The sequence below is a fragment of the Mustela putorius genome, unplaced genomic scaffold (genome assembly GCF_011764305.1).
Source record: "Mustela putorius furo isolate JIRA1106 unplaced genomic scaffold, ASM1176430v1.1 tig00000083_pilon_pilon_pilon, whole genome shotgun sequence".
Lineage (NCBI taxonomy): Eukaryota > Metazoa > Chordata > Mammalia > Carnivora > Mustelidae > Mustela > Mustela putorius.
In genome coordinates this window covers 44,579,535-44,601,136 of record NW_025421273.1, presented here as the reverse complement: position 1 = coordinate 44,601,136, position 21,602 = coordinate 44,579,535, and the positions used below count along the sequence as shown (strand labels likewise).

Genomic DNA, 21,602 nt, shown 5'->3' with positions numbered 1-21,602 from the left:
CAGCCCGGGAAAAGAAGTCTGTAACATACAATGGTAAAAATTTTAGATTGGCAGCAGACTTATCCACAGAGACCTTGCAGGCCAGAAAGAGTTGGCATGATATATTCAGAGCACTAAATGAGAAAAACATGCAGCCAAGAATACTATATCCAGCTAGGCTATCATTGAAAATAGGAGAGATTAAAAGCTTCCAGGACAAACAAAAACTGAAAGAATTTGCAAACACCAAACCAGCTCTACAGGAAATCTTGAAAGGGGTCCTCTAAGCAAAGAGAGAGCCTACAAGTGGTAGATCAGAAAGGAACAGAGACCATATACAGTAACAGTCACCTTACAGGCAATACAATGGCACTAAATTCATATCTCTCAATAGTTACCCTGAATGTTAATGGGCTAAATGCCCCAATCAAAAGACACAGGGTATCAGAATGGATAAAAAAACAAAACCCATCTATATGTTGCCTGCAAGAAACATATTTTAAGCCCAAAGACACCTCCAGATTTAAAGTGAGGGGGTGGAAAAGAATTTACCATGCTAATGGACATCAGAAGAAAGCAGGAGAGGCAATCCTTATATCAGATCAATTAGATTTTAGGCCAAAGACTATAACAAGAGATGAGGAAGGATACTATATCATACTCAAAGGGTCTGTCCAACAAGAAGATCTAACAATTTTAAATGTCTATGCCCCCAGTGTGGGAGCAGTCAACTATATAAACCAATTAATAACAAAATCAAAGAAACACATCAACAATAATATAATAATAGTAGGGGACTTTAAGACTTCCCTCACTGAAATGGACAGATCATCAAAGCAAAAGATCAACAAGGAAATAAAGGCCTTAAATGACACACTGGACCAGATGGACATCACAGATATATTCAGAACATTTCATCCCAAAGCAACAGAATACACATTCTTCTCTAGTGCACATGGAACATTCTCCAGAATAGATCACATCCTCAGTCCTAAATCAGGACTCAACCAGTGTCAAAAAATTGGGATCATTCCCTGCATATTTTCAGACCACAATGCTCTGAAGCTAGAACTCAACCACAAGAGGAAGTTTGGAAAGAACCCAAATACATGGAGACTAAACAGCATCCTTCTAAAGAATGAATGGGTCAACCAGGAAATTAGAGAAGAATTGAAAAAAATAATGGAAACAAATGATAATGAAAACACAACAGTTCAAAATCTGTGGGACACAACAAAGGCAGTCCTGAGAGGAAAATATATAGCGGTACAAGCCTTTCTCAAGAAACAAGAAAGGTCTCAGGTACACAACCTAACCTTACACCTAAAGGAGCTGGAGAAAGAACAAGAAAGAAACCCTAAACCCAGCAGGAGAAGAGAAATAATAAAGATCAGAGCAGAAATCAATGAAATAGAAACCAAAAAAACAATAGAACAAACCAACAAAACTAGGAGCTGGTTCTTTGAAAGAATTAATAAAATTGATAAATCCCTGGCCAGACTTATCAAGAAGAAAAGAGAAAGGACCCATGAAAAAAAAAAGAAAAGAAAAGAGAAAGGACCCAAATAAATAAAATCATGAATGAAAGAGGAGAGAATCACAACTAACACCAAAGAAATACAAACAATTATAAGAACATACTATGAGCAACTCTACACCAACAAATTTGACAATCTGGAAGAAATAGATGCATTCCTAGAAACATATAAACTACCACAACTGAACCAGGAAGAAATAGAAAGCCTGAACAGACCCATAACCAGTAAGGAGATTGAAACAGTCATTAAAAATCTCCAAACAAACAAAAGCCCAGGGCGAGACGGCTTCCCGGGGGAATTCTACCAAACATTTAAAGAACTAATTCCTATTCTCCTGAAACGGTTCCAAAAAATAGAAATGGAAGGATAACTTCCAAACTCATTTTATGAGGCATCACCTTGATCCCAAAACCAGACAAGGATCCCATCAAAAAAGAGAGCTATAGACCAATATCCTTGATGAACACAGATGTGAAAATTCTCACTAAAATACTAGCCAATAGGATTCAACAGTACATTAAAAGGATTATTTACCACGACCAAGTGGGATTTATTCCAGGGCTGCAAGGTTGGTTCAACATCCGCAAATCAATCAATGTGATACAACACATCAATAAAAGAAAGAACAAGAACCATATGATACTCTCAGTAGATGCTGAAAAACATTTGACAAAGTACAGCATCCCTTCCTGATCAAAACTCTTCAAAGTGTAGGAATAGAGGGCACATACCTCAATATTATCAAAGCCATTTATGAAAAACCCACCACAAATATCATTCTCAATGGAAAATGGAAAAGCTGAAAGCTTTTCCGCTAAGGTCAGGAACACGGCAGGGATGTCCATTATCACCACTGCTATTCAACATAGTACTAGAAGTCCTAGCCTCAGCAATCAGACAACAAAAGGAAATTAAAGGCATCCAAATCGGCAAAGAAGAAGTCAAACTATCACTCTTCGCAGATGATATGATACTATATGTGGAAAACCCAAAAGACTCCACTCCAAAACTGCTAGAACTTGTACAGGAATTCAGTAAAGTGTCAGGATATAAAATCAATGCACAGAAATCAGTTGCATTTCTCTACACCAACAACAAGACAGAAGAAAGAGAAATTAAAGAGTCAATCCCATTTACAATTGCACCTAAAACCAAAACCATAAGATACCTAGGAATAAACCTAACCAAAGAGGCACAGAATCTATACTCAGAAAACTATAAAGTACTCATGAAAGAAATTGAGAAAGACACAAAGAAATGGAAAAATGTTCCATGCTCCTGAATTGGAAGAATAAACATTGTGAAAATGTCTATGCTACCTAAAGCAATCTACACATTTAATGCAATTCCTATCAAAGTACCATCCATCATTTTCAAAGAAATGGAACAAATAATCCTAAAATTTATATGGAACCAGAAAAGACCTCGAATAGCCAAAGGAATATTGAAAAAAAAAAAAAGCCAAAGTTGGTGGCATCACAATTCTGTACTTCAAGCTCTATTACAAAGCTGTCATCATCAAGACAGCATGGTACTGGCACAAAAACAGACACATAGATCAATGGAACAGAATAGAAAGCCCAGAAATAGACCTTCAACTCTATGGTCATCTAATCTTCGACAAAGCAGGAAAGAATGTCCAATGGAAAAAAGACAGCCTCTTCAATAAATGGTGTTGGGAAAATTGGACAGCCACATGCAGAAAAAATGAAACTGGACCATTTCCTTACACCACACACGAAAATAGACTCAAAATGGATGAAGGACCTCAATGTGAGAAAGGAATCCATCAAAATCCTTGAGGAGAACACAGGCAGCACTCTCTTTGACCTCAACCGCAGCAACATCTTCCTAGGAACATCGCCAAAGGCAAGGGAAGCAAGGGCAAAAATGAACTATTGGGATTTTATCAAGATCAAAAGCTTTTGCACAGCAAAGGAAACAGTTAACAAAACCAAAAGACAACTGACAGAATGGGAGAAGATATTTGCAAACGACATATCAGATAAAGGGCTAGTGTCCAAAATCTATAAAGAACTTAGCAAACTCAACACCCAAAGAACAAATAATCCAATCAAGAAATGGGCAGAGGACATGAACAGACATTTCTGCAAAGACATCCAGATGGACAACAGACACATGAAAAAGTGCTCCATATCACTCGGCATCAGGGAAATACAAATCAAAACCACAATGAGGTATCACCTCACACCAGTCAGAATGGCTAAAATTAACAAGTCAGAAAATGACAGATGCTGGCAAGGATGCGGAGAAAGGGGAATCCTCCTACACTGTTGGTGGGAATGCAAGCTGGTGCAACTTCTCTGGAAAACAACATGGAGGTTCTTCAAAATGTTGAAAATAGAACTACCCTATGACCCAGCAATAGCACTACTGGGTATTTACCCTAAAGATACAAATGTAGTGATCCGAAGGGGCACATGCACACGAATGTTTATAGCAGCAATGTCCACAATAGCCCAACTATGGAAAGAACCTAGATGTCCATCAACAGATGAATGGATAAAGCAGAAGTGGTATATATACACGATGGAATACTATGCAGCCATCAAAAGAAATGAAATCTTGCCATTTGCGACAATGTGGATGGAACTAGAGCGTATCATGCTTAGCGAAATAAGTCAAGCAGAGAAAGACAACTATCATATGATCTCCCTGATATGAGGAAGTGTTGATGCAACATGGGGGCTTAAGGGGGTAGGAGAAGAATAAATGAAACAAGATGGGATTGGGAGGGAGACAAACCATAAGTGACTCTTAATCTCACAAAACAAACTGAGGGTTGCTGGGGGGAGGGGGGTTGGGAGAAGGGGGTGGGATTATGGACATTGGGGAGGGTATGTGCTTTGGTGAGTGCTGTGAAGTGTGTAAACCTAGTGATTCACAGACCTGTACCCCTGGGGTTAAAAATATATGTTTATAAAAAATAAAAAATAATTAAATAATTTTAAAAAGCTACAAATAGAACTTTCCTAGGATCCAGCAATTGCACTACCCAAATAATACAAAAACACTAATTCCAAGAGGTACATATACCCGTCTTTTTATAGCAGCACTATTTATAATAGCCAAGGTATGGAAACAATGCAATTGTCCCTTGCTGTGGTACACACACACACACACACACACACACACACAGGAATATTACTTGGCCTTAAAAAGACTGAAATCTGGCCATTTGCAATGAATGGATAGAGCTAGCGAGTATAATGCCAAATGAAGTAAGTCAGTGAAAGACAAATACGGTATGAATCTTATATGTGGAGTTTAAGAAACAAGACAAACAAGCAAAGGGAAAAAGAGAGAGAGGCAAGCCAAGAAACAGACTCTTAACTATAGAGAACAAACTGGCGGTTATTAGAGGGGAGGTGGTGGGGGGTGAGGGAAAAGGTGAAAGGGGTTAAGAGTACCCTTATCATGAGGAGCACTGAGAATGGGTAGAGCCGTTGAATCACTCTATTGCACACCCGAAACTAATATAGCACCGTATGTTTATGATACTGGAATTAAAAGTTTTTAAATATTTAAAACATGAACAATCTAGAAAATATTTGTTATTCTTATGAAAACAGCTAATATCCCTAATAAACAATGAGACATAGAAAAAGGAAAAGATGAATAATGCAGTTCAAAAAGTGGTAAAGAACACAGGCAGACAGCTTACAGATCAATAGCAATAACCATAACAATGAACATTCATTGAACAGTTGGGTGTCACGTGATGTTCATATGTTAATACATTCAATCCTCACCAAGACCCACTGAGGTAGGGAATATGGGAACATGGAAAAATTCATTTTTTTAAAAGTTAGTATTTCTGTAATGTTTGAAGTTTTTACAGTATAGAACAAGGAAGAAAAGGCAGCGTAAACCTAAGGTAAGTACCATGATGGCTAAAGTCCAAAACGGAGCTGTTTTTGGAATATCAGAAGGAAATTTAAACACCAGATAGGTGAATAGATTGGATGGCATATAATATTGCTTTCAAATGTAAATCCTACTATTTGGGGAATTAAGAAATGATTCTTAAAAGCCAGACACTGGGCTTCCCTAATCAATTCATAAGTTCTTTCAACAGCATCCTTTGCAAGTAGTTAAACCTCTTGAAAAAATATACTCTCCAATTTTAGACCAAATCCCACATTATTCTGTCTTCATGTCTTTTAATATTACTTGTGTCTTTTATACCATACTATGGATTAATCATTTACCATGGCTTACGTGAAATAAAATCTAATGAAATAAAATGTTTCTCCATTTTTGCCACATTACAATCTTAGGAAACATCCCTGAGAAGACAAGTCAAATCATTCATGTTGATGAATTTGGTTATATACCCGCAATAATTCTCTTTGCCACTAGATGGTGATTTAGCTAATGCTGTGCTGAGAAGCTCTTAGAACAGGAGATTGGCCATTGGCCACCAACGGGAGCTACTTAATTAGGAAGTCAAGTCAAGTAAGAAGAAGGGAAATACAAGTGTAATTAACATATCCACTTGTGAATGGCAAAGGAAAAAACATCACATCAAAAGGAGGGAGCAAACCATATGCATATTAAGGAACTTCTGTAAGAATTATGGGAAAATTCAGAACATGAGAAGTAAGTAAAAAATAGAAGAGATGTTTTAAAATACCTACTGTACAGTCTTGAAGAACTAATTGGGGCCATGTATTTTTAGATCCACTCCTTATTTTGACGTTCAGTTCAGATGAACGTCATCTGAATTCCAGTTCAGATGGAATATTCTGAATTCCAGTTCAGAGTGGAATATTCTCACTCTGCCCTCTATCCATATTTTACTGCAGCATTGTACCCAGAAGTTACTTGAATTATTTAGGCTATTTTTACCTCAATCCTTTTGAGGGACAAAGGCTACAAGAGGCTAAGAAATGTGTTTTCAGATAATAAACATGCAATAAATAATTTTCTCTCTCCTTCCTAAGGTTATTTTATACACTTATTTTTCTTATACTTTACTGAGGTATAAATGTATATAAAACTCAAGATATAAAATTTAGATCTAATTTATCCAAAAACCAACCACCTCAAAGCCAAAATGCCTTTAGCTTGACTAACGATAACAACAACAGAAAGAACTGTTAGTACTACAAGGGAATACTCATGCCCAGCCATTGGCAAAGGTTCCACAGAATCTGCATTATAGTCGTAAGAAGTTGGGTTATTTGGTCATGTTAAAGTGTAACAAAAAGGACGTGGAATGTCTTTATATAACTTAGAAAATCACAACCATTTACTCTCAGCAATATCTGATTGAGTTCCAAGTGATCCTTTCTTTTCTTACCTGTAAGGCTGTACTTTAATCCCAAGGTCTTGAAATTCTAGTGCTTTCTTCACGACAGCTTCATTTTCTTCTGGGTAGACTGAACATGTGCAATAAACGACTGCTTGAGCCTTAGTAACTATAAAGGAGGTGTAATTAATAATAATAATGGCCCCATTAACAATTCTAAACAGATTTATGTTTCCAAACATCTACTTGATACTAATACCACATGGCTGTAATGGGAATGATTTCCATAAACGCTTGCATGACTCCCCTTTAAAGCACAGATTAGTAATGTAAGACTGTGACTGAGAAGTAAAGGAAGTCTAATTGGATTGTATAGAAACTGAAAATTCTTTTTTTTCTTTTTTTCAAATTTTAATTTAAATTCTAGTTCGTTAACATACAGTGTGATATTAGTTTCCTGTGTAGAAATTAGTGATTCGTCACTTACATCCAATACCCAGTACTCATCACAGTAAGTGCCCTCCTTAATCCCCATCACCCATTTAATCCACCCCGCCATTTACCTGCCCTCTAGAAACCCTCAGTTTGTTCTCTATAGTTAAAAGAGTCCACTTTCTGGTTTGCCTCTTTTTTTTCTCTCCTGTGTTCATCTGTTCTGTGTCTTACTTAAACCCTATGTATAAGTGAAATCATATGGAATTTGTCTTGCTTTGAATGACTTCACTTAGCATAATACTCTCTAGCTCCATCCACATTGTTGCAAATGGCAAGATTTCATTCCTTTTTGTGGCTGAGCAATATTCCATTGTGTATACACACCCCATCGTCTTTATCCATTCATCTGTCAATTCACATTAGGGCTCTTTCCATAATTTGGCTATTGTTGATGATGCTGGGATGAACACTATGAACACTGGCATGCATGTGTCTCTTCATATCAGTATTTTTCTATCCTTTGGGTAAATACCTAGTAGTACAATTGCTGGATCATAGGGTAGTTCTGTTTTTGACTTTTCGAGGAGCCTTTGTACTGTCTTCCAGAATGACTGCACCAGTTTGCATTCCCACCAACAGTTAAGAGGGTTCCCCTTTCTCAGCATCCTTGCCAATATCTGTTGTTTTTGTGTTGTTAATTTTAGCCATTCTGACAGGTGTGAGGTGATACCTCATTGTACTTTTGATTTGCATTTCCCTGCTGATGAGTGATGTTGAGAATCTTTTCATGTGTCTGTTGGCCTTTTGGATGTCTTCTTTGGAAAAATGTTATTCATGTCTTCTGCCATTTCTTAACTGGATTATTTGGTTTGGGGTGTTGAGTTTGACAAGTTCTTTACAGATTTTGGATACTAACCATTTATTGGATATTTGTAAATATCTTCTCCCATTCCAGAGGTTGCCTTTTAGTTTTTTTGGTTGTTTACTTCACTGGACAGAAGATTTTTATCTTGATGAAATCCCAAAAGTTTATTTTTGCTTTTATTTCCCTTGACTCAAGGGCCCTATCTAGTAAGAAGTTGCTATGTCTAATGTAAAAGAGGTTACTGCCTGTGTTCTCATCTAGGATTTTGATTGTTTCTTATCTCATATTTAGGTCTTTCACCCATTTTGAATTTATTTTTGTGTATGGCACGAGAAAGTGGTCCAGTTTCATTCTTTTGCATGTTGCTGTCCAGTTTTCCCAACACCATTTGTTGAAGAGAGACTGTCTTTTTCCCATTGGATATTCTTTCCCGCTTTGTTGAAGATTAGTTCTGGGTCCATTTTGGGGTTTTCCATGCTGTTCCATGGATCTATGTGTCCGTTTCTGTGCCAATAACATACTTTGTAGTATAACTTGAAGTCCAGAATTGTGATGCCTCCAGCTTTGTTTTGCTTTTTTAAGATTGCTTTGGTTATTTGGGGTCTTTTGTGGTTCTGTACAGTTTTAGGATTATTTGTTGTAATTCTATGAAAAGTGATGGTGGTATCTTGATAGGAATTGCATTAAATGTGTAGATTGCTTTGCATAGTGCAACATTTAAACAATATTTGTTCTCCTGACCTATGAACATGGAATGTTTTTCCACTTCTTTGTATCATTTTCAATTTCATTCTCCAGTGTTTTACAGTTTTCAGAGAACAGGTCTTTCACCTCTTTGGTTGTTTTATTCCTATGTGTCTTATGATTTTTGGTACAGTTGTATATGATATAAATTCCTTGATTTCTCTTTTTGCTGCTTCATTATTGGTGTACAGAAATGCAACACATTTCTGTCCGTTGATTTTGTATCCTGTGACTTTACTGAATTTGTGTTACTGGTTCTAGTAATTTTTTAGTGGAGTCTTTTGTGTTATCCAAATAGAGTATCATGTGACCTGCAAATAGTGAAAGTTTGACATTTTTCTTGCCAATTTGGGTGCCTTTTATTTTTTTGGTTATCCCAATTGCTAGGCTAGGAATTCCAGTATTATGTTAAGTAACAGCAGTGAGGTTGGGCATCCCTGTCTTGTTACTGACTGTAAAGGAAAAGTTCTCATTTTTTCCCCCACTAAGGATGATATTAGCTATGGGTTTTTCATATATGGCCTTTTTTTTTTTTAAGATTTTATTTATTTGTCAGAGAGAGAGAGAGAGAGCGAGCACAAGCAGACAGTGTGGCAGGCAGAGAGAGAGAGGGAGAAGCAGACTCCCTGCTGAGCAGGGAGCCTAATGTAAGACTCGATAGATATCGCTTTTATTATGTTGAGGTTATGTTCCCTCTATCCCTACTCTATTGAGGTTTTTTAATCATGAATGCATGTTGTATTTTGTCAAATCCTTTTTTTGCATCTATTGAGAGGATCATGTGGTTCTTATTGTTTCTTTTATTAATGTGGTATATCATGTTGATTGATTTACTGATGTTGAACCACACTTGCAACCCAGTAATAAATCTCACTTGATCGTGAATAATGCTTCTAATGTATTGTTGGGTTTGGCTTGCTAATATTTTATTGAGAATTTTGCATCCATGTTCATCCTTTGTCTGTTTTTGGAATTAAGGTAATACAGCCTTGTAGAAAGAGTTTGAAAGTCTTCTTTCCATTTCTATTTTTTGTAATAGTTGGAGAATAGGTATTAATCTTTAATGTTTGGTAGAATTTCTTGGGAGGCCATCTTGCTCTGGGCTTTTGTTTGCTGGGAGAGTTTTTTGTTTAGTTTTGTTTTTTAAAGACTTTTTTTTTATTTATTTGAGAGAGAGAGAGAGAGAGGGAGAGAGAGAGAGAGAGAGAGAGAGAGTGTGTGTGTGTGTGTGTGTGTGTGTGTGTGTGTAGGGAGGCAAAGGAAGAAGGAGAGAATTTTTAAGCAGCCTTTCCACTGAGCACAGAGCCTGATGAGTGCTCAGTCCCAGGACACTGAGATCATGACCTGAGTCAAAAATCAAGAGTCAGATGCTTAACTAACTGAGCCACCTAGGCACCCCTGTTGGGAGGTTTTTGATTACTGATTCCATTTCTTTGCTGGTTATCAGTCTGTTCAAGTTTTCTATTTCTTCCTGTTTCAGTTTTGGCAGTTTATATGTTTCTAGGAATTTATCCATTTCTTCTAGGTTGTCCAATATGTTGGTATCACGTTTTTCATAACATTCTCTTACAACTGTATTTCTGTGGTGTTGGTTTTTATTTCTCCTCTCTCATTTGTGATTTTATTTATTTGGGTCCTTTCTTCCTTCTTTTTGATAAGTCTGAGTAGGGGTTTATCGATTTTATTGTTTTCAAAGAACAGGCTGCTGGTTTCATCGATCTATCTGGAAACTGGAAGCTCAAGCAATGTGACCAAGCCAGTTACAGACAAGCAACACTGCATAGCACCATGAGCTTGATCCTCCTGGCTTTTTCCCACAAACCATATCACAGAACTAGTTTAAAGGACTCTATATCCATACTCGGTATGGATTCCAATTCTTTACTTAACTGCTGTATGAACCTGGAAAATTTAGTTAAACTCTCAGATTCTTCTTCTGTAAAATGAGATAAGACTACTACTGGCACTCACTCATTTATTCACACATTATCAAGCACCTACTCCATGTTAAGCACTATTCTAGGCATCCAAGATACACAGACAAAAATCGCTGCCCCTGGGGAGCTGCTTTTCCATGCTTTATTGACATGATAAGACACAAATAGTTAAATCAGATAGTATCTTTAGGAGGTGATAAGTGCTGTAGAGAAAAAGTATGGATGGAGGATAGTTTCAGGAGATGATACTGTAATTTTAAATAAAGTAATTAGAGAAAGCATCAAAAAATTATTTACCAACCTTCTAATCTTCCAACCAATTTATTTCATAGATATTCATATATATATAAAGACCTTAGTTACTCAGAATTCAAATCAAGAAATCTAGGCTTTGTTTGTAATTGCATTTCTCTATTCTCTGTTTAGTACTAAGCGATGTAAGAGTTTGATTAAAATTTGGATGGTAGAATAGTTATTATGGGCAGGCACAATGACAACAGAAAAATCACATCAAGTAAGAAGCCAAAGAAAACAAAATGGTTCCATAATGGATGTTATGTAATTATTTTACTGCAGCATGAAGAAACTGTTTATTATACTTGCTAACCTATGCTACAAATGATAGCACAGAACCTATTTTTATAAAAGGCAGACTGAGGGGTGCCTGGGTGGCTCAGTGGGTTAAAGCCTCTGCCTTCAGCTCAAGTCATGATCCCAGGGCCCTGGGATCGAGCCCCACATCGGGCCCTCTGCCTGGCAGGGAGCCTACTTCCTCCTCTTTCTCTGCCTGCCTCTCTGCCTACTTGTGATCTCTGTCAAATAAATAAATTCTTAAAAAAAATAAATAAAAGACAGACTGAAATTGAGTAAAAATAAATATTCTGGTATTAGAAGGCACTAATTTTGGAAAATTTACGTAGGATTCACAACTCATTGTCCGACTGTAATAGATAAATGAAGTATTAATGTTTCTAAGATTTACAACATATTTTAAGATTGCACTGATGATGAACTTACATTTCATTGCATGTGTGAGCTGTTCGTATTGCTGTTGAGCAAGAATGTGAAGTTTATCTTCTGATGTGCCTCCTTGAGAGAAATCTTTAAGTAAACCTGTATCTAAAAGCAAATAAATTTTTTAAAATACATCACTATTGGGTGCTGTTCATATATTGCTATAAACACATAGTTTAATTTTTAAATCATTTTTCCTATTAGAGTTTTCATGGAAAGTATTTATTAAAACTACATAAATAGTATTATAAACATGCTGAGTTAAAATTAAAAAGCTAAATAAAGGTAATTTTGCTTAGTTTTAATATTGTTTTTCTTCTCCAAGTTCTTATGAGACAGTCATCCTACTAGCCAACTAAGTCATTTAGGTACAACAGAGAGAATGCTGTAATTCTGGAAACTAATAGAGGAAAAGAAAAGAGATTTATTTCCAGGGCAGAAAGGTGATGAGCTATATAGTTAGATTTGAGTAGGAAAAAACACAAAAGGATACAGTTAACAACATTAACTTAGCAAAGAAATTTTGGAAGAAAAAAATTAAGAGAAGTGAATATATGTCTTCATAGAATAAGAAAGAAGTCAAGAAACTCTTAAAGAAAACTTTAGGAAAAATTTTAAACTGAGTTCCTTGATATTAACTAAGATATATTGAATACTGTTTTATATACATTATTTTATCACCACCCCCTTTTTAAAAATACTTTTTACTTATTTATTTGAAAGAGACTGAGAGCGAGAGGGCATGAGGACGAGCTAGGGTGGTGGGGGGAAAGGGCCAGAGGGAGAGAGGGAGAAGCAGATTCCCTTCGTGGACTGAGTCACCCAGGTGCCCCTACCACCCCCTTTATTACCCCTTTAAACATGAAGAAAACTGTTCAAACATCTATTAAACCACTTATTTAAGGTCACATAACTACTAGGTGTAGAACCATGATTCTACTGTAGAACCATGTATTCTGTAGTTCAGAATTCATTCTACAGAATGTAGTCATTCTACAGAACCATAGTTCTGTAGAACCATGATTCTCAGAAATCTGACCAGGGAGTCCAAACCTCTAATTTCTGTTTATTCTGCCTCTCAGTAACTCCCTGGAGTGAGAATCAATTATTTATGCCATAATTGGCTGTTCTCCTTTCCAGCACTATCACTAAAGGTTAATTAAACTCCATTTCTTCCCAATTTAGCTTTATACTTCACATTTTTCTATCTCCATTCACCACTTCTTAGAGGACCATTTACACATTGTACTCTAAAACCATATCAATTTACCTCTTTCACCCCATTTTAATGTAATTCCAAGTTGTTAGCAAAGAACAATTTCATATACTCCCCAATGGTTCAAATATCTTTTCATGTTAAAATGTCTTTCAAACTAATACACAATTTCTCCCTTGTACCTCATATCTAAGTCTTTTGGGTTCATCCTCACTAGGTTTATTACTAATATTTCTACCTTGGGCACTAGGTCAGCAGCTCTGTATTACCTCCTCAGAGGAAACCTCCTTTTTTCCCAGGTTTGTGGAAGGCAGCTTCTTGGCTTATCCTGTTGTCTCTTGATCAAAGTTTTCAGAACATTGCTAAAACTTAGGAAACTTTTTACTTTCTGCTTTTCCATCACTGGTGGTCCCTTTGGGCTTTCCCAGCCCACTCTCCCAGCTCCAACCAGCCTTTAGTTTCTTTTTACCTGTGGTTAGTTTACCAGCCCCCACCCCACCCCCGGCATTCCCAGTTCAAGACCGCCCAGTGTAAGGCTACAGTCTCTCAGTTGGAAGCTCTAGATCTCTTGACTGCGAGGTTTATTATAGGTACAACTGTTTCTTCCCCTCCTTCTCCAGTGTCCACTAATTCTTATTTATTTCTCAGTTAATGTAGGGAGAGTCTCAGGTCACCATTCTCCCATCTGAGTTGGTTATTCTTCTGTTTTACTGTCGCTGGGAAGAAAGTTTCCATAACATGTCAAAATTCCATGCACAACAGTGTAAGCCCAGTTCCACATGGTGCAGTATCGCGGAATGCGCTAACTCATCTGAATTTAACCCCAGCTTCTCTGTTGACTAGCTACGTGACCTTAGGCAGCTTGTGAGATTTCTCTGTGTCTTGCCCCCTCCCCCTACAAAATAGAGATAATCAAAGAACACTATTCTCAAAAAGTGATTGTAGATATTAAGTGATAGCGCATGCGTACCACCTAGAATATTGACTGGCACATAGTTGTGTGCAATAAATATTAGTTTCTGTCCCTGCAGTTTTCTCATTTTTTATTCTGTCCTTGGAGAAACAGAAAATAGGTGCTCACTCGACGCTGAATGTTGGTGAAACGTCTTCGTTATCTAACATTCCAGGCAATCTTATCTAACCAGAGCTTTCAGTGTGAACGGATTAGAGTAAGGATCCGTTTCAGTTAATGCACAGCAAATATACTCGGATTAAGAAAGTGGCTCCCAGTGTCAGCCTCGGAGTCAGAGCTGGTGTGTTCGGATCTGGGCTCTGACACTAGTTGAGTGACTCCGGGGAGCTTCAACCTGTGAGCCTCAGAGTCCGGACTCATAAAATGTAGAAAACCAGAGTTCAGGATCTGTGACTTTCTTTTCCGCCGTTTCAGTTACTGAAGGCCAGCCTCGGTCCCGGAAGCAGAGGATCCTTGTTCTCCGAATCTGCGGAAGGTCAGTGGTAACCTAACGCTACGTCACGGTGCTGACATCACTCAGCTCGCTTCGTCGCGTCACATGGACATTTTGGCATCTCATCACGCCAAGAAAGGTGAGTCCAGTACAAGAAGATATTTTGAAAGAGAAACCATATTTCTATGACTTTTATTCAGAATATTGTTATACTTGCTCCATTTTATAATTATTCATCTCTTACTGTGCCCGATTTATAAATTGAACTTTATCATTGGTGCAAAGGTATGGGGAAAAACACAGTACATATAGGGTCCTGTACTGCATATGGTTTTAGGCTTCTACTGGGGGTCTTGGAATGAATTTTCATAGATAATGGGGGACTACTATAACTGATTCACAGAGTTCTTGTGAGGACTTGATAAAATAGTCAAAACAAAATGCTTGGTTCACTGTCTTATATACAAGTGCTCAATAAATGGCAGTGTTAAATAATATTTTATGATTTATTAAATAAGCAAATAAAATATTGCTAGAATTAATATTTAATCTGAGGTAGTCATATCATAAAACATACATACTGGGGGTTAAAGAAGTCTTGAGTTTGAAATAATGTGATAATGATTTAATTAGGGCCATTTTAGAACAGTCTGTAGGGTCTGGCTGATCTACATTTGAATTCTAGCTCTTTTACTAACTAGAACCTGTGACCTTATACAAATGAATTAAGCTTTATGAGTGTCAGTTTTTTAATCTAAAATGCTGATAAATTTTAATGTCTTTATCTTGAGTTCTGGTGTATACCAGAATAGCATAGTGGCCAACATCTGTTCTGATGGCCTACATCATTCCAATTATTAGATATTTTTAATATTCCCCTTGTGCATATCACAAAGGATTACTATAAGGATTAACTGAGACAATTAATGTAAAGTACTGTATTTTTAAAAATATTTATTTATTTATTTGAGAGAGAGAGAGAGAGTGCAAGCAGGGGGAGGAGCAGAGGGAAAGAGAGAAGGAAAGAAGCAGACTACGTCCCTAGTGCAGAGCCCAACGCAGGGCTCCATCCCAGGACCCTGAGATCATGACCTGAGCCAAAATAAAAAATCAGCCACTTAACCGACTGATCTACTTAGGTAGACTTAGGCCTACTCAGGTAGGCCTGTAAAGTACTTTATACATTGTAAGTGCTCTATACATGATAGCTATTCGTTAATCAGATATATTTAATGTGTCCTTTTAATGATTTTAAATAACTTTATTTTTGAAATTATCAACAAGTTTCAATAATTTATAAATTAAAAAATTTTCAAGTACCTTCATGTTCATTTAGTATAAATTCCACTGGATTACTAACACCCAGTCCTGAACAACGAGGTAGCAGCAGAATCACTTTAACTTTCTGTAATCTATGATCCTTTGATTCAATGTTAAGAAATGTCTCATGAAGTATTTCAATATCTTGGAGGAAAAAACCAAAAATTAATGTAAAAACATTAATTAAAAATCTTAATACAGTATGTAACTAGATTGATTTATTATTCATTTTTAAATCCTCAACATCACAAAAAAACCATCTTAACATAGAAAAGAGAGCTATTGTTCTCTGATAACTTCCTAAAGTTAAAACATGAGTTCTCTTTCTCCTTCACTTGAGGGAACAATTTTGAGATTTAAATACCTTCTACATAAAATGTCATTTCATTTTTCATTGTGGACTTCAGGCTCTTTCAAAATAGTGTGATGTGGTGGAGGGAAATGGGCTTTGGGGGCAGAAATACCCAAGTGTGACTCCCAACTCCACTGTTTACTAACTGTGTGACTTGATCTCTCTGAATCTCCATTTCCTTATATTCATAAAACGGGATAATAATGCCTGCTTCATCTGAGTGTGGTGAAGACTGAGATAAAGCAGTTTAGTATGGGCCTGGTACATAGTAAATGCTCAGTATTGGTTATTTCCCTTTGCCATTTGTAATCTCCATTTATATGTTATCTTCTCCAGTGAAAAATGAGTGTCAGCAGCATTTATGAGGGAGTCTAAAGTCCCTTAAGGACTTGGGAATTTGGTTTAAGAAAGTCTGCCCTCCCTCAGAGTATAGTGGTCTGTGTCCCTATCTTTAGGCCACCCGTCCACTTCTGCAATGGCTCCCCCTCCCCTCCCCTGCTGAGGAGTCACCCCTGAAACTGCTCACCCAACCCCTTTCTCTTGTCTGATCACCGTGTTTGTCTTCCTATTCTGTCTGTTTTGAAATTGTTGTTGTTTTTAAGTTTCTGTCAGAAAAATTAAAACAGACAAAAAACTATAATAAAGTCTCAAGTACGTACCATGGAGATGCAACAGTGAACCATTCCTGCCCACTTCTGTCTCATCTAGATCTGTACCCACTTCCACCCACCCACATGATTTGAATCTATAAATATTTCACCATATATCTCTAAAAGATAAGAACTCCTTTAAAAATACAACCACACAAATTAAAAAATAATAATTCCTTATTATCATTGGATAATAAAAGCATCTAATTATGTGTTAAATTTCCCAATAGTCTCACACATGTCAAAAATTTTTTACAGTTTGTTTGAATCTGGATTTTAATAAGATACATACATTGTAATTAGCTGCTAAGCCTTATTTTAAATTTCTTTTTGATAGGTTCCCTTTCCGTTTTTTCTTACAATTTATTTCCTAATGAAACATGGTTATTAGTACTACGAAGAGTTTTCCGTAGTCTGGATTTCGCTAATTGCTTCCCTAGAGTGTACTTTTAACATGTTCCTGTCTTCTGTGCTTCCTATGACTTAGTAGCTGGATCTCTAGAAGCTTAATTAGATTCCATTTTTTCTTTCTTTCTTTCTTCCCTTTTTTGGGGGGGGGAGGACAGAAAGGGGACAAAACTACTTCACAAGTCACATCATATTCACCCATTAAGTTGTCTTTTCAGCACTAGCAAAGGGGTTGCAAAATAGTCACATTTCAGGTCTGTCATCCTTTTATCACTTATTAGTTGGAAGACTTCTAAAAGGAGAAACTTCCTTTCCTCTACTGCGTGGTTACCTAATGGTTCCTATTCTCTCTTGTTAACTAGGTAAAAATTCAGGTGGGCGATTAGAAGTAAAATGCTGGGTCACGGTATGTACCTATTCAAGTTTTAGTGATTAATGCTAGTTTTCTAGAGTGTTTGTACAAGTTTACAATCCTACCAGCTGTATTTGAGTATTACCAATGCTCTTTACCTCGCCAGTACCTGGTACTGACAGTCTTTTTTTTAAAAAAGTAGGCTCCATGCCCAGTGTAGAGCCCAACACAGGGCTTTAACTCACTACCCTGAAGCCAAGACCTGAGCTGAGATCAAGAGTCAGATGCTTAACAAACTGAGCCATCCAAGCACCCTCCCAATATTTTAAATTTTAATCATTCCGTAGACATGTGGTGATTTTAATTGCATTTCCCTCATTAGTAATGGGATTGACTACTTTTACCTAGGTTTTTTTGGCATCTGGACATCCTGTTTTGTGAAATGACTGGTCACGTCTCTTGCACATTTTCCAACTGGGCTGTCTTTTTATTGTTAATTTGTAAGAACTCTTTATACCCTGTGGATGAAACTTCACCAGTTTATATACTCCCTCTCTACAGTTCGCATTTGCACTCTCTTCATGTACAGAAGTTTTAAATTTTTTAAAAGTTTACTCTAGTTTGGCGTATCAATCTTTTCCTTTATGGTTAGTGCTTTGTGTGTCCTGTTTAAGAAATCTCTACCAATCACAGTCATTAAGTGTTTTTCCTATAATAAATTCCAGGAGATTCTAGATTTGTGTTGATGGTATGTAAAGTATGGATGGGTTTCACTTTTTCTAGCACCATTTACTGAAAAAAACATGTCAGTACTCTGCAGTGTCATGTGGATTGAACCGAACCCATACAGATCAACTTAGAAAGTTCATCTCAATGACATTGAGTCTTTCAGTTCATAAACATGATCTTTTTTTTTTTTTTTTTTTTTTTTACTTAGGTCTTCTGTCTTTCAGTAATGGTCCATAGCTCTATGAGGAGGTCTTACACATCTTTTATGAGAAGTACTCCTAAATGGGTATGGTTTTGGATACTATTGTAAAAAGTATCTGACTCGTTTTCAAACTTTTGATATTGGTATGCAGAAATTGGTTTGTATATCACCTTGTATCTAGCAACCTTGCAACAATCATCTGTGAAATCTATAGTTTAGTTATATTTGGGATTATATTATTAAGTACATACTTCTTTCATACTGTTTTATTTTCCTGATGAACATGCTATATTTCTAGTAACGTTTCTTGACTTAAATCTACTTTGTCAATAGCTCTTTTGTTAGCATATATAATGTATATCTTTTTTTGTGCTTCCAAGTTTTTTTAATATCCTTTTATGTAAGGGTCTCTCTTATAAACAGCATATAGTTGATCTTTAAAATCTAATATTGGCATTCTTTGTCTTTTATTTCAAGTATTAGTCATGCATATGTAATGTGTTTACATATATATTTTTTAAAGTTTAATCTACCTACTTGCTTTCTATTTGTCTTACCTCTTCTATGGTAATATGGTATTCCAACTCCATATTCTATTTTCCACCCCCTCCTAGATATTAGTTAAACATCCTTTTATTATTTGTTTATTCACTGCCCCAGGTATAACACATGCCACTACTTAATAGTTTACTACATTTACCATTTCTTGGACAAAACAAAGATGATAAAAAGCATTAATTCCATTTCCTTCTAAGTTATGTACCATTGTTGTAATTTAATTATTTATAACATATATTTTAACCCCACCTTAATTTATAATCCCACAAAACATTAGATTAGAATTATTTAGTTTACTTACCTTTTTCATTTATTCCAGCATCTGTAACTTTCTGTATAAGAAAATATTCCTTCTACTCAAAAAATATTCCTTAGTATATCCTCCATTGTGTCTGCTGTTGACAAGCTCAGATTTCATTTCTCTAAGGATATCTTTTTTCAAAGGAAATTTCTGCTGAGTTTAGAAATCTCCTTGGTAGTTTCTTTCTACACTATGCAGATATTAATAGTTTTTTGGTTTCTTTATTTCTGTTGAAAAGTTAGTTTTTAGTTTTGTTGCTGTTCCATTAAAGGTAATCTATTTTACCACCCAGGCTGCTTTGTCTTTGATTTTCAGCAGTTATGCCATAATGTATCTAATATTTTTCTATATGTTTATTCTTACTAGAGTTCATGGAGCTTCTTGAATCTATGGTGCTTAACTTATTTCACCTATTTTTGAAAAATTCCCAGCCTTAATTTCAAATATTGTTTCTTCTCAATTATTTTTCTCTTCTCTCTCTGTGCTCTTAATCATGTGGAAGAGCACTGGATCACTGAGTCTCATGTGTGTTTTATTATCTTTTCCATATTACTAATCCTTTTGTCTCCCTTTGCTTCAGTCTGGATATATTCTTGTGGCTTATCAGTTCACTTATTCTTTCTTTAGCTCTGTCTAATCTACTGTTAAATTTTTTACTTCTTAATTTCACATGTTGTATTTTTTAGTTCTAGAATTTTCTTTTGACTTAAAAGAATTATAGTTTCCAGTTCTCTACAAAAATTCTACAACTTGACATTTAGTCTCTTCAGCATACTAATCATAGTTATTTTAAAGTCCACATCTGATATCTCCAGTATCTGGATCATCCGTGGGTTTGCTCCTATTGTAGCATTTTTCTCTTTATATCAGTCTTATTTTTTCTTCTTGTTTGCCTTTTGTTATTGTTGTTGTTGTTGTTTTTAAATTGAGTGCCAGACATTGTATTTGAAAAAATTTAGGAGATAATATGAGATTTAGGATGATGTTATTTTCTTCCAGAGAATTTACTTTTGCTTTTTTTTTTTTTTTTAAAGATTTTATTTATTTATTTGAGAGACAGAAATCACAAGTAGGCGGAGAAGCAGGCAGAGAGAGAGAAGGAAGCAGACTCCCCACTCAGCAAAGAGCCCGATGCGGGGCTCGATCCCAGAACCCTGGGATCATGACCTGAGCCGAAGGCAGAGGCTTTAACCAACTGAGCCACCCAGGCGCCCCTACTTTTGCTTCTGATAGGCAGCTAAACCTGGGCACTAATAATCCCAGATCACCTTAATCCAACTGGGAATGAGATGACTGGAATTTGGCTTCAGTCTGTTAGACAACTGATCACTATCCAGCATACTTCTCTCTCCAAGTGAAACCCTAGGTATTTACCTGTCTACCTCTCCAGGTCAAGTTCTGAATTCTACTTTTTGTCTCCCTATGAACCTGTCGAAAGTTTTGCTTAGTTTTTCAGCCTCAACGAATCTCTAATAAAATGTTATCTTTAGTCACAGCATGAGCCAATGAAGAAGATTTTGAAAATAAGAAGCCTAAGGGACGTAGCCTCTAGTCCTAGATATTAACACTGTCAAGCTCTCCTTTAGATGTGTTCTTATTTATTAAAGTATGATAATTTCTACTACCTTCTTTAACTAATTATTGTTTGAATTTCAAATTATATGGTAGCTAATGCCAAGCAATATACCAAGTGCCAATATATTCATTAATTTAAACTACAGTTGTATAACCAATGTTAAATAATGAGAAGTGCCTGGTGTAATATGAAGTAGGGAATATTTGAAAAGCATAGTATATACAGAGTTTTTGTAATACAAAAAATAACAAATTCAAACATTTTTGACATTTCAAAATTTTGGAGAACCTTAATCACCAAACAAATAAATATTTATACATACTTTTACATCCCATTTTTGTAAAAAGGTTCTTCAGGTCAGGATCCTTAGCTTGTGATTTTACTCCACACACAAATATTTTTGAGGTGTTATTATTTGTTAAGACTGACATATGGGCAACTGTGTACCATGAACCTGTATTAACCATTAAGATATCATCATCCATATTTAATAAAGCCCTTACAGAATGGACAGCGAGACTTCGAGATTTGTCCTACAAGATAATAACATGATTAGAATTTCAAATGGTTTGACTAGAAGCATGAACTGACTTTTTCTTGCTTAAGTAAAAAAAAAAAAAAAAAAAAAAAGGTACTGGGTAGAAATCCTGAGATACCTAATCCATTTGGGTTTAAAACATCTTAATATATGTTAGAAGACAAAATTAACAAAAATAACTGATGGAAACAAAGATCTTAACTTTGC

At 36.1% G+C, this 21,602-nt stretch overlaps 1 protein-coding gene across 1 annotated transcript in view; it reads right to left on the bottom strand.

The window, feature by feature from the left end:
• Positions 1-21,602, bottom strand: part of NSUN7 (NOP2/Sun RNA methyltransferase family member 7) — a 63,619-nt gene that overhangs the window by 21,494 nt on the left and 20,523 nt on the right. Inside the window, exons 7-10 of the mRNA XM_045076791.1 lie at positions 21,180-21,390; positions 15,730-15,873; positions 11,791-11,892; positions 6,844-6,961 (exon numbers count right to left, since the gene is read on the bottom strand). Of these exons, the coding sequence (XP_044932726.1) occupies positions 6,844-6,961; positions 11,791-11,892; positions 15,730-15,873; positions 21,180-21,390 (575 nt within the window). The remainder of the gene's footprint in view (positions 1-6,843; positions 6,962-11,790; positions 11,893-15,729; positions 15,874-21,179; positions 21,391-21,602) is intronic.